At 46.4% G+C, this 12,559-nt stretch overlaps 1 protein-coding gene across 1 annotated transcript in view; it reads left to right on the top strand.

Moving 5' to 3' along the window:
- The window catches only part of WDR43 (WD repeat domain 43), a 254,939-nt gene that overhangs the window by 187,516 nt on the left and 54,864 nt on the right, over window positions 1–12,559 (top strand). Inside the window, exon 2 of the mRNA XM_050753988.1 lies at window positions 11,567–11,800. Coding sequence (XP_050609945.1) covers window positions 11,576–11,800 — 225 coding nt within the window. The 5' untranslated portion in view covers window positions 11,567–11,575. The remainder of the gene's footprint in view (window positions 1–11,566; window positions 11,801–12,559) is intronic.

Here is a 12,559-nt window from a genome sequence, read left to right as displayed (position 1 = left end):
TTTTATTTTTTGTAGAGATAGGGTCTCACTACATTACCCAGGCAGATCTCAAATTCTTGGCCTCAAGTGATCCTCCTGCCTTGGCCTCTTAAAGTATTGGGATTACAGGCCTGAGCCACCCCAGCTGGCCACAGTCCAGTTTTAGAACATTTCTATTGGCTGTGCGTGGTGGCTAACGCCTGTAATCCCAGCACTTTGGGAGGCCGAGGCAGGCAGATCATCTGAGGTCAGGAGTTTGAGACCAGCCTGGCTAACGTGGTGAAACCCCATCTCTACCAAAAATACAAAAATTAGCCGGTTATGGCGGTGGGCGCTTGTAATCCCAGCTACTCAGGAGGCTGAGGCAGGAGAATTGCTTGAACCTGGGAGGTGGAGGTTGCAGTGAGCTGAGATCGCGCCATTGCACTCCAGCCTGAGAGACAGAGCAAGACTCCGTCTCAAAAAAAAAAAAAAAAAAAAAAAGAACATTTCTATCATCGTAAAAAGCGCCCTCATGCCTGTTTACACTTCATCTCCGTTCCCACCCAGCCTAAGGCAATTATTCACCTGTTTTCTACCTCTAGAAATATGCCCTTTCTGAACATTTCATATAAATAGCATTGTACAATATGTAGTTGTTTTGTATCTGACTTCTTTTACTTAGCATAAGATTCTTGAGCTATATTCATTTTGTAGCATATATCAATACTTCATTTTTATTGCTGAATTATATATATATATATATATATATTTTTTTTTTTTTGAGACAGAGTCTTGCTCTGTTGCCTAGGCTGGAGTGCAGTGGCACCATCTCAGTTAGTGCAGCCTCTGCCTCTTGGGTTCAAGCTATTTTCATGCCTCAGTCTCCCTAGCAGCTGGGATTACAGGCATGCACCACCACACCCAGCTAATTTTTGTATTTTTAGTAGAAATGGGTGTTCACCATGTTGGCCAGTCTGGTCTCGAACTCCTGACCTCAGGTGATCTGCATGCCTTGGCCTCCCAAAGTGCTGGGATTACAGGCTTGAGCCACCACGCCCAGCCTATTGCTGAATGATATTTTATTGTTTGGATATATCATATTTTGTTTATTCATTCACTAGTTGATAGACATTTGGATTGTTGATGGCTTTTTACTACAGAAATAATACTCCTGTGAACATTTATGTACAAGTTTTTGTATGGACATATGTTTTCATTTTTCTTGGGTAGATACTTAGAAGCAGAATTGCTGGGTTGTATGGGAAGTTCATGTTTAATTTTTAAAAAGAAACTACCAAAGTATTCTCCAAAGAGGCTGTACCTTTTCACATTTCCCCAAGCAATGAACAACGGTTCCGGTTTCTTTACATCCTCACCAACACTTGTTGTTGTCATCATCTTTTTTATTGTAGCCATCTTAGTGGGCATGGAATTGCATCTCATTAATGTTTTCACTTGCATTTCCTCAATGGCTAACTATGTTGAGCATTTTTCATGTGCTTATTAACTATTCATATGTCTGTGGTGAAATGTCTATTCGAGTTTTTTGCTGATTTTTAAACTGGTTGTTTACTTTCTTGTTTATTTATATATCTTTTGCATGCGGATATCAGTTGGCCCAGTACCATTTATTAAAAAGACTATTCTTGGCTGGGCGTGGTGGCTCATGCCTGTAATCCCAGCACTTTGGGGGGCCGAGGTGGGTGAATCACCTGAAGTCAGGAGTTCGAGACCAGCCTGGCCAACATGGTGAAACCCCGTCTCTACTAAAAATACAAAAATTTAGCTGGGTGTGGTGGGGCATGCCTGTAACCCCAGCTGCTTGAGAAGCTGAGGCAGGAGAATCGCTTAAACCCAGGAGGCAAAGATTGCAGTGAGCTGAGATTGTACCATTGCACTCCAGCCTGGGTAGCAGAGTAAGACTCTGTTTTTTTAAAAAAAAAAAAAAAAAAAAAAAAAAAAAAAAAAAAGAAGCAGCAGCAGCAGCAGGTCAGGTCAGGATCTGGAATATGATGTTTGAGGCAATCCGTAGGGAGTGATGCTGGGGAGGTTGGCAGGGACCAGGTTATAAATAGTTTTATAATCCATATGTATTAAGCGGTATAGATTTTTTCCTGTACATGCCAGCAAGATTGGGAAGGAAGGGCTTAAAGTAGAGAGAGATGGCATGGTTACACTTACGATTTGCAAAGATCATACTTAGGTACCAGCCTGGAGGAAGAGAGTCCAATTAAAAGCAGTAGTGGCAGCTTAGGTGAGAGATGTAAAGGCTCAAATAAGAACAGAGGTGATAGAATTGGATGGAGGTAAGGGGATTGAATGAGGAGTTATTTAAAAGATAAAATAGAATCTGATGATTTACCTGATGTGTGTATGTGTTTGGGTAGAAGTGAGATGTGGGACTGGGGAATAAAGAGGACTGACTCCTGGCTTTCTACAGTGCTAACTGGACAGCTGGTGGTAGCACCAACTGACTCAAAGAATACAAAAGAATGAGCAGAATTAGGTCCAGCTGCGCAACCTAACATATAGTACTTGGAGAAGAAAGTTCATTTTCTCTCACCTAAATGAAGTGCAGCCACGGTGGCTCATACCTGTAATTCCAGCATTTTGGGAGGCCAAAGCAGAGGATTGCTTAAGCCCGGGATTTTGAGACCATCCTGGGCATAATAGTGAGACCTCTCCCTCCCCACACACACCATCCCTAAAAAAATAAACAATTAGCCAGGTGTGGTGGTGCACACCTGTAGTTTCAGCTACTCAGTAGGCTGAGGAAGGTGGATTGCTTGAGTCCGGGAGGTTGAGACTGAAGTGAGCCATGACCATGCCACTACACTACAACCTGGGCAATAGAGTGGGATCCTATCTCAAAAACAAAAAACAAAAAACAAAACCAAAAGAAGTCCAAAGGACTTGGTCCAGGGCACATGTAATGCTTCTGGATTTCTAGGTCCTTCAGTCTTGTGGCTCTGCCATTCTCAGCGTGTTATTTTCTCTTCAAAGCCCATGTGGATGTTCCAGTCCTGGCTATCACATTTAGTTCCAGGGATTAATAATGAAAAAACAGTGAAGAAAAGCATACAGTCTCATTTTAAGAATATTGTTCTACAGTCCCATCTCACATGGGCTCACCTTATTTGAAAGAAGGCTGGACAGGCTGGGTGCGGTGGCTCACACCTGCAATCCCAGCACATTGGGAGGCCGAGGAGGGCGGATGACTTGAGGTCAGGAGTTCGAGACCAGCCTAGCCAACATGGTGAGACCCCATCTCTACAAAAAATACAAACATTAGCTGGGCATGGTGGCATGCACCTGTAATTCCAGCTACTCAGGAGCCTGAGGCAGGAGAATTGCTTGAACCCAGGAGGAGGAGGTTGCAGTGAGCCGAGATTGTGCCATTGCACTCCAGCCTAGGCAAGAGAGCAAAACTGTCTCCAAAAAAAAAAAAAAAAATGCTGGACAATGTAGTCTTTGTTATGGAAAGGTTTATGCCCAGGTAAAAATGGAAGGTTCCTTAATGTAGTAGAGAAATTTAGGGATAAATGGAATTTAGGGTACAATTAGTAGCCTCTGCAACAAGATGTTTTAGAGGGAATTACAGGGACTTCCATTAGGACTCATTGAGCTTAAACCACTCTTGGTGAATTGTCCATGTGCAAATGCCTTGCAGACAGTTGGATACGTGACTCCTTTTCCTAAAGTGTGATTCTCATAAATTCACTTGTCTGCCCCAAACTTTCAATGACTTTTTACTCCTTACGCTGGCATTCAGCACCAGGCTACACTTCCTTTCAAGGTACTAGCTGACAAAACCACCCCCTATTCTTTGAATGTGCCCCATCCTTTTTTGTTTGCATGCCTTTGCTCTTCTAGTACCTCCTGCCTGGAATGCCCTTTTGAGAACTCTTGTTCATACCTAATAAGTCTACCTCATTGGATCCTCAAAAACTGAATCAGATGTTACCATCTTCTAAATTCCTCTAAAAATTTGCCTACACTTCTGTGCTTATCATCTTCTGCTTTGTACCTAAAAAGCACTCAACAGGGCCTGGTGCAGTGGCTTACACCTGTAATCCTAGTGCTTTGGGAGGCTGAGGCAGGTGGATCACCCGAGGTCAGGAATTCAAGACCAGCCTGATCAACATGGTGAAAAACCCCGTCTATCCTAAAAATTAGCCGGGCGTGGTTGTGCACATCTTGCAGTCCCAGTGATTCAGGAGGCTGAGGCAGGAGAACTGCTTGAACCCGGGAGGTGGAGGTTGGAGTAATCCGAGATCGCGCCACTGCACTCCAGTCTGTGCGGTAGAGTGAGACTCTGTCTCAAAAAGAAAAAAAAAAGCACTCAGCAAACATTGGTGAATTACATTGCCTTTGGCTTTGTTATTTGTCCCTCAAAGTGGCTGAAAGATCTATACGAGATTTTCTATGTGAGGAAACAATGTGCTTTGGACAAGGGTGAAATACCGCCTTTCTAAATGTCTTCGATGTGTTTCCTTAGAGAGCTCTTCCCTGACCCCGTCCCTCCATGCCAGCCTACTTTCTCTTATGCCCTGTACTTTCCTTTGTTAGCACTTACCACAAGTACTCTTTATTTTTTGAGATGGAGTCTCGCTCCGTTGCCCAGGTTGGAGTGCAGTGGCACCTGGCTCACTGCAACCTCCGCCTCCTGGGTTCAAGCAATTCTCCTGCCTCAGCCTCCCAAATAGCTGGGATTGTAGGTGCCTACCACCACGCCCGGCTAATGTTTGTATTTTTAGTAGAGGCGGGGGTTTCACCATGTTGGTCAGGCTGGTTGACCTCAGGAGATATTCCCGCCTTGGTGTCCCAAAGTGCTGGGATAACAGGCATGAGCCACCGTGCCTGGCCTGAGTGTCATTTTAAAGGAAAGATTGGGATAGTAACTGGGGGGGAAGTGGAGTCAAAGGAATTTTTTTTTTTTTAAGAAAGGATAAATAATAGCATGTTGATATCTTGATGAGAGGGATGAAGTTCAGAGGTAAAAATGGATGCTCGCAGACAGGGAAGGCTTTTTAGAGTCATATTCTTGACTAGGCAAGAGGGGATGGAACCTAGACCTGAAGTGCAGGGCAGCCTTTGCCAGGAGCATAGGCTGTTCACTCAGAGTAGCAGGAGAGATGGGGCACAGGTGGGTGGATTCTGTGGGACTGGAAGCTTGTGGAAGTCCTCTTGTGATTGCCTCTATTTTCCCAGGAAATAAGAAGCAAAGTCATTTGCTGGGAGTGAGGATGGAGGAGTAGGTTTGAGGCGACAGATGATATGAACTAGTGGAAATGAATGGACTAGAGTAACAGTTGTTTGGTAACTGGGCAACATTAACTTCCCACGTGAATTTCAAGTGGATAAGAGTCAGAATCCCAGCACTTTGGGAGGCTGAGATGGGTGGACCGCTTGAGCTCAGGAGTTTGAAACCAGTTCAGGCAACATGGCAAAACTCTGTCTCTGAAAAAACAACAACAACAAAAAAAACCAAACAAAACAAAAAATGCAGCCGGGTGTGGTGGTGCGTGCCTGTAGTCTCAGCTACTTGGGAGGCCGAGGCGGGAGAACAGCTTGAGCCTGGGAGGCAGAGGTTGCAGTGAGCCAAGGTCACACCATTGCACTCCAGCATGGGTGACAGAGCGAGACCCTGTATCAAAACAGAAACAGGCCAGATGCGGTGGCTCACGCCTGTAATCTCAGCACTTTGGGAGGCTGAGGCGGGTGGATCACCTGAGATCAGGAGATCGAGACCATCCTGGCTAACATGGTGAAACCCCGTCTCTACTAAAAATACAAAAAAAACTTAGCCAGGCGTGGTGGCACGCACCTGTAGTCCCAGTTACTCAGGAGGCTGAGGCAGGAGAATTGCTTGAACCCAGGAGGTGGAGGTTACAGTGAGCCGAGATTGTGCCACTGAACTCCAGCCTGGGCAACAGAGAGAGACTCCGTCTCAAAAAAACAAAACAAAACAAAACAAAACAAAAAACAGAAAAGAAAACAAGTCGTAATAGAGTGGCTACGGCTTCTCTTTAGTGACCTTCAGGTGTTTGCAGTTGGATAGTTTGTCTTTCCCAGGCTTGTGGTTTTACCAAGGCAGGAACGTGATATGAGAAAGAGGCAGGGGAATTGAGGGTTATAATTATATAGTTTAAGTTACATAGAGAGGGAAGTGCAGCCATCAGAGAGAAGAAATGAAAGATGGTGAAAAGAATGTGGACTCAATGGTAGAAAGATGGGCTGGAGACTGAGAACTAGAGGGAGCAAACTGGAAAGATAGGAGTTGGTGGTAAGAGAGGGGGTGTGGAAATTGAGATTATGGAGTTGGTGCCATTATTGCAATGACAAGGTATGGGACATGACCATGGGAGGGATTGGCTGATGTAGGGTAGAGGCCAAGATTATTGAAGAGGAGCAAGTTAAGGAATTGATATGCTTGGATATGGGAGGGTCATACATGTGAACCCTACATGTACTCATTGGGTAAGATTGTCAGAACCCAAAGATAACTTGGGTTAGAAATCTAGCTCCTTTTCTACTTCCTAGCTCTTCTTAGTTTTCTTATGTGAAAAATGAAGATATTAATAGTTTCTACATTGCAGGGCTATTGTGAGGACTAAATGAATTAATACACATGAAACACTTAGAGAGTGACATATAGTAAGTGCACAATAAGCTTTTATTTTTATTTGCATATTTATGACTAACAAATCTGATAATTTTAGCTCAGAACTTTCTTCATGCAAACTCATATCTGCTCTTTTATAACAAAAATCCTTGAAGTAGTTGTCTATACTTATCTTCAGTTTTTCACCTCCCTTTTTCTCCTCTACCCTTCACAATAAAAATTTCCCCCTACCTCTCTACTAAGAATGTTTTCTTGTTGTTGTTTTGAGACAAGACCTCACTCGGTTGCCCAGGCTGGAGTGCAGTAGCAAGATCACCGCTCACTGCAGCCGTTACCTCCCCGGCTCAGGTGATCCTCCCACCTCAGCCTCCCAAGTAGCTGGGACCACAGGCACACTCCACCACACCTGGCTAATTTTCAATTTTTTTGTAGAGATGGGGTTTCTCCATGTTGCTTGGGCTGGTCTCGAACTCCTGGGCTTAAGTGATCCTCTTGCCTTGGCCTCCCAGAGTGCTAGGATTACAGGAGTGAGCTGCTGCACCTGGCCTAAAAATGCTTTTGAAGGCATCAATGACCCTGATCTTCCCAAGTCTACTAGTTAATTCTTAGTTTTCATCTTTGCTGCATTTTGACATGGCTTTATCGTGTTTTGCTTCTGAAATTATAAAAATTTGGTTTCTGGGTCACCTCCTTCTCCTGGGTTTTCATCCTGCCTTGCTGTTTTCTCTTCTCAATCTCCTCTGCAAGATCCTCTTCCTCTCCCTGACCTCGAAAGATTGGCATAGCTTGGGGCTAAATTCTTTTCTATCTATACTAACGCTCAACATGATCATTCCAGTCCCACGGTTTCATATAGCATCTGTATGCTAATGCTTCCCAAACTCATATCTCTAACTGTGATGTTTTCTCCAAGTCCCAACTCATATATCTTAACTTCTTGCTTGTTTTTTTTTTTTCTTGAGACAGAGTCCCGCTCTGTCACCCAGGCTGGAGTGCAGTGGCTGGATCTCGGCTCACTGCAAGCTCTGCCTCCCGGGTTCACGCCATTCTCCTGCCTCAGCCTCCCGAGTAGCTGGGACTACAGGCGCTCGCCACCTCGCCCGGTTAGTTTTTTTGGGTTTTTGTAGTAGAGACGGAGTTTCACCATGTTAGCCAGGATAGTCTCGATCTCCTGACCTCGTGATCCGCCTGTCTCGGCCTCCCAAAGTGCTGGGATTACAGGCTTGAGCGACCGCGTCCGGCCTATATCTTAACTTCTTATTGAACAACCCTACTTGAATGTATAGTAGGTATCGCAAACTTAACTATCCAAAACTGATTACATTCTAGTCAGGGAAGCAGATAATAAACACATTTAAAAATGAATCTCTAGGCTAGGTACAGTGGCTCACACCTGTAATCCTAGCACTTTGGGAGGCTGAGGTCGGCAGATCACCTGAGGTCAGGAGTTCAAGACCAGCCTGGCCAACACGGTGAAATCCTGTCTCTACTAAAATACAAAAATTAGCTGGGCATGATGGCGGATGCCTGTAATCCCAGCTACTCGGGAGGCTGAAATGGGAGAATCACTTGAACCCAGGAGATGGTGGTTTCAGTGAGTGGAGATTGCGCCACTGCACTCCAGTCTGGGTGGCTGAGCAAGACTCCATTTCAAAAAAAAAAAAAAAGAATCTTTATTTCAGCTAGTGCAAAGTGCTACAAGGAGAAATAAAGCAGAGAAAGGAAATGAGAGCGTAAGTATTCGAAGGAATTAGGAAAAGCCTCACTCAGGCCCTGCCAGGTCAGAAGGAAGGGCAGTCAGTGTGCAGAGAACAGCAAGTGCGAACATTGATCTCCATTCCACTCAAAACTCTTTCCCCAATTGAGCTAATGGTATCACTATTCACTTATTTGCCCAGGCATCAGAGTCACTCTTCATCCATCTGTTTTCCTCACCCTTCACAATCAATTCATGTAGCAATTCCTGTTGGCTCTAACTTCAGATTATATTTGGAATCCGATCATTTTTCGCTACCTTCATTGCTTTCATCAGAGTCCTACCAATCATTGCCCTTGTTCCGACTACTACTCCACAGCCTTCTACCTTGTCTTTCTGCTTTCATTCTTGCCTACAGACTTCATCTAGCAGCCAGGAGGTCTTTCAATAATATAAATCAGATCATGTTATTTCATTGCTCAAAACTGCAGTGGGGCGGGATGCGGTGGCTCACACCTGTAATTCCAGCACTTTGGGAGGTCAAGGCAGGAGGATCCCTTGAGTGCAGGAGTTCGAGACTAGCCTGGGCAACACAGAAAGACCCCATCTCTTAAAAAAAAAATAAAAAAAAAACAACTCTCCAGTGGCTTATTTCTATCATACTTAGAATAAAATCCAAATACTTTAATTAACAAGGTACTAAATAATCTGGCTCCCTCTGAACTCAGCTACTACCTTTGATTTTTCTAGTTGTCACTATCTACCCTAAGTTTCTCCAAAGCTTTTTCTTTCAATTAGTCAAGGTCTTTGTTGTCTCAGTCTTTGCACTTGCTATTCTTTCCACATTGACTGCTCTTCCTTCTGATCTTGCATGGTCTGAGTGAGGCTGTCCCTAATTCCTTCCAATACTTAAACTCTATTTTCCCTCTTTATTTCTCTTTATAGCAGCTTGCACTAGCTGAAATACAGTTTTATTTGTTTGTTTATTATGTGCTTCCCTGACTAGAATGTAAGCTTCATGAAAGCAGGAATCTTGTCTCTCATGATCACTGGTGGATTCCTGGTACCCTAAAACAGTGCCTGGCACATAGCAGGCATTCAGTTTGTTTGAGTGACTGAATGAATCCAAGTGCCAAATTAGATGTCTCAAATTTAGCATTCCCAGACTAAAGACACTATCATCTTCTTGCACAAAAATCTTCCAGGATTCACTGTCCTAAGTGAATTGGGTCACCAACCAGTCTCTCCCAGTAAAAGCTCAGTAAGTAATCCTTGGCCCTTTCTCCCTCTCTCCCTTGGCCACTTGAAATCTGGCTCATTGTACATAATAAACATTTCTTGAAACTTCCTTGCATCGCCATTTCTCGAAGCCACTCACCATCATCTCCACCTGGGTTTTCGAGCCTCCAACCTAGCTTCCTCCTAACACATTCATTACACTGTCTCCATGTAATCTTTCTAAAATGCAAATCTTGGCCAGGCACAGTGGCTGGTGCCTATAATCCCAGAACTTTGGGAAGCTGAGGCGGGTGGATTACTTGAGGTCAGGAGTTCGAGACCAGCCTGGCCAACACGGTGAAACCCTGTCTCTACAAAAATACAAAAATTAGCTGAGTGTGGTGGCGCACGCCTGTAATCCCAGCTACTCGTGAGGCTGAGGCAGGAGAATGGCTTGAACCAGAAGGTGGAGGTTGCAGTGAGCTGAGATTGTGCCATTGCACTCCAGCCTGGGCACAGTGAGACTCTGCCTCAAAAAATAAAAACAAACAAGAAAACAAAACAAAACAATACAATAAAATGCAAATCTCACCATGCCATTCCATAGCTGTAAAAGCTTGAGCCTTTCAATGGCCCTGAGAGTGGTTTTTATCTTTCCTGGCAGGCAATAAGCTCTGTGTGGGCAGAACAGTACCTGGCATTCCTTTAATTAGAATGCATTGATTTGGTGAAATATTTAAGAGAAACATAAAAATCTACCCCGCCCCCCCTTTTTTTTTTTGGATACAGGATCTCACTCTGTCACCCAGGCTAGAGTGCAGTGGAGCAGTCATAGCTCACTGTGGCCTCGACCTCGTGGGCTCAAGCCATCCTCCTCCCTCAGCCTCCAGACTATGGGCGCGTGCCTAAAAATGTCTATTTGATATAGCAACTTGAGATAAATCTGGAGAAACAGGAGTGAATAGCCGTTTCAATCATTACTTTTACATTATTATAATTGAATAAATTGTTGTGTTGTAAATCATTACAGCCTGGAAATGAATAGGGGAAAACGGAAGCAGTTGTTACAATCATCATGAATTGGAAAGTGAAGATTTCTTCTTATTTATTTATTTATTTATTTATTTTGGGACAGAGTCTCGCTCTGTTACCTAGACTGGAGTGCAGTGGCGTGACGATCTCGGCTCACTGCAACCTCCACCTCCCGGGTTCAAGGATTCTCCTGCCTCAGTCTCCCAAGTAGCTGGGACTACAGGAGCGCGCCACCACTCCCGGTTAATTTTTGTATTTTAAGTAGAGATGAGGTTTCGCCATTTTGCCTAGGTTGGTCTCACCTTGGGCGATCTGCCCGCTTTGGGCCTCCCAGAGTGCTGCGGTAACAGGCGTAAGCCACCGCGCTCGGCTGAAGATTTCCTTTAAACCTTTCGTTCTACCTTATCATTTTTAAAAAAGTTTTTAAAATTATTATTTATTTATTTTTGAGACGGAGTTTCCCTCTTGTTGCCCAGAGCTGGAGTGCAATGGCGCGATCTTGGCTCACTGCAACCTCCACCTCCCGAGTTCAAGCGATTCTCCTGCCTCAGCCTCCCGAGTAGCTGGGATTACAGACATGCGCCACCACGCCCGGCTAATTTTTTAATTTTTAGTAGAGACGGGGTTTTCTCCATGTTGGTCAGGCTGGTCTCGAACTCCTGATCTCAGGGTCTCCGCCCGCCTCGGCCTCCCAAAGTGTTGTGATTACAGGCGTGAGCCACCGCGCCCGACCGTCTTTCTTTCTTTCTTTCTTTTTTTTTTTTTTTTTAAAGGAACGGGACTTGATCTTGATTCTACAATTACTTTCTCCCATACTCCCACGCCCGCCCCAGAACAAGTTAGCAGCAGGCCCTAACGGGCCACCGTCCACAGGGTGGCTCCGTCCGAAGCTCTCCCGCGACGCGAAAAGCCACCCCCCTCAGACCCCGGCGCTCCCTCAGACCCCGGCGCTCCCTCCGCCTCACTTCCTCCTCCAGGCCCCGCCCCGCGCCGGTGCGCCTGCGCACGGACGAACACGTGGCTGCAGTGGGGCCAGAGCAGCAATGGCGGCGGGCGGCGGCGGTAGCGGCGACCCCCTGGCCCCGGCTGGGGTCCCTTGCGCCTTCTCCCCGCACAGCCAGGCCTACTTCGCTTTGGCCTCTACCGACGGTCACCTACGAGTATGGGAGACGGCCAACAACCGGCTGCACCAGGAGTACGTGCCTTCCGCGCACCTCAGTGGTACCTGCACCTGTCTGGCCTGGGCGCCAGCGCGGCTGCAGGCCAAGGTAAAGCGAGCGGGACAGCGCGGGGCGGGTGCCTTCCCGGGCTCGGCTTCGGGCCTCCCGGCCGGGTGGCGCGTGGCCGGGCATCGCGCGTGGCTCTCGGCGGCCCGGAGCGAGAAGGCACGGAGCGCGGCGTCGGCGCGCACTGGGCCCAAGCCGCCAGCCCCGCGTGCGGCCTGCCGTGAGGGCAGTGAGGGAGGGCGCAGCTCGACTCGGCCAGTCGCGTATCCGAGCCCTGCCGGCTGGCTCTATGCGGCCTGGGCCCCACTCTTGACGGGCAGCCATGTTCGCCGAGTCCCCTGGTCCCGCTGGGGCGGCTTTCTTCTGCCGGACCTTGCTCATCAGAGTCCTGGTTTTTGATAGAGCCCCATCTTGGGACTATCTAACTTTCCTCTTTCTCTGATCCAGCTCATCGGTTTTGCTCTGGGCAGTTGGTGTGGACTAGTCTGTACTTGCTTCCGGACCTTCCCCCTCCTGCCCCCCCCTTTGGGTGCCGGCTCACCACGTGTTCTTGTCCACATCCAGGTCGTGGGACTCTCAACTCTTAACTTTTGCCTTTCCCAGGCACCTCTGGATTCTCAGCCTTTTGAACTCGCTGCTTTTTTATTTTAACATCTGCTCGCCCCTCCCGCCCCGCTTTCAAGCCCATCACACCACTCCCCACCCACCCCAATCTGAAGTCTGTGTTAGGATGTGGAGGTAAAGTGAAGTAGTAGCTTGATTTCGTGAATGTTTCATGAGGCCAGATGAAGTTACCCTTAG

This window comes from Macaca thibetana, chromosome 13 (assembly GCF_024542745.1).
Source record: "Macaca thibetana thibetana isolate TM-01 chromosome 13, ASM2454274v1, whole genome shotgun sequence".
NCBI lineage: Eukaryota > Metazoa > Chordata > Mammalia > Primates > Cercopithecidae > Macaca > Macaca thibetana.
Note: the sequence above shows the minus strand (reverse complement) of the source record. Positions and strands in the feature narration are given on the sequence as shown.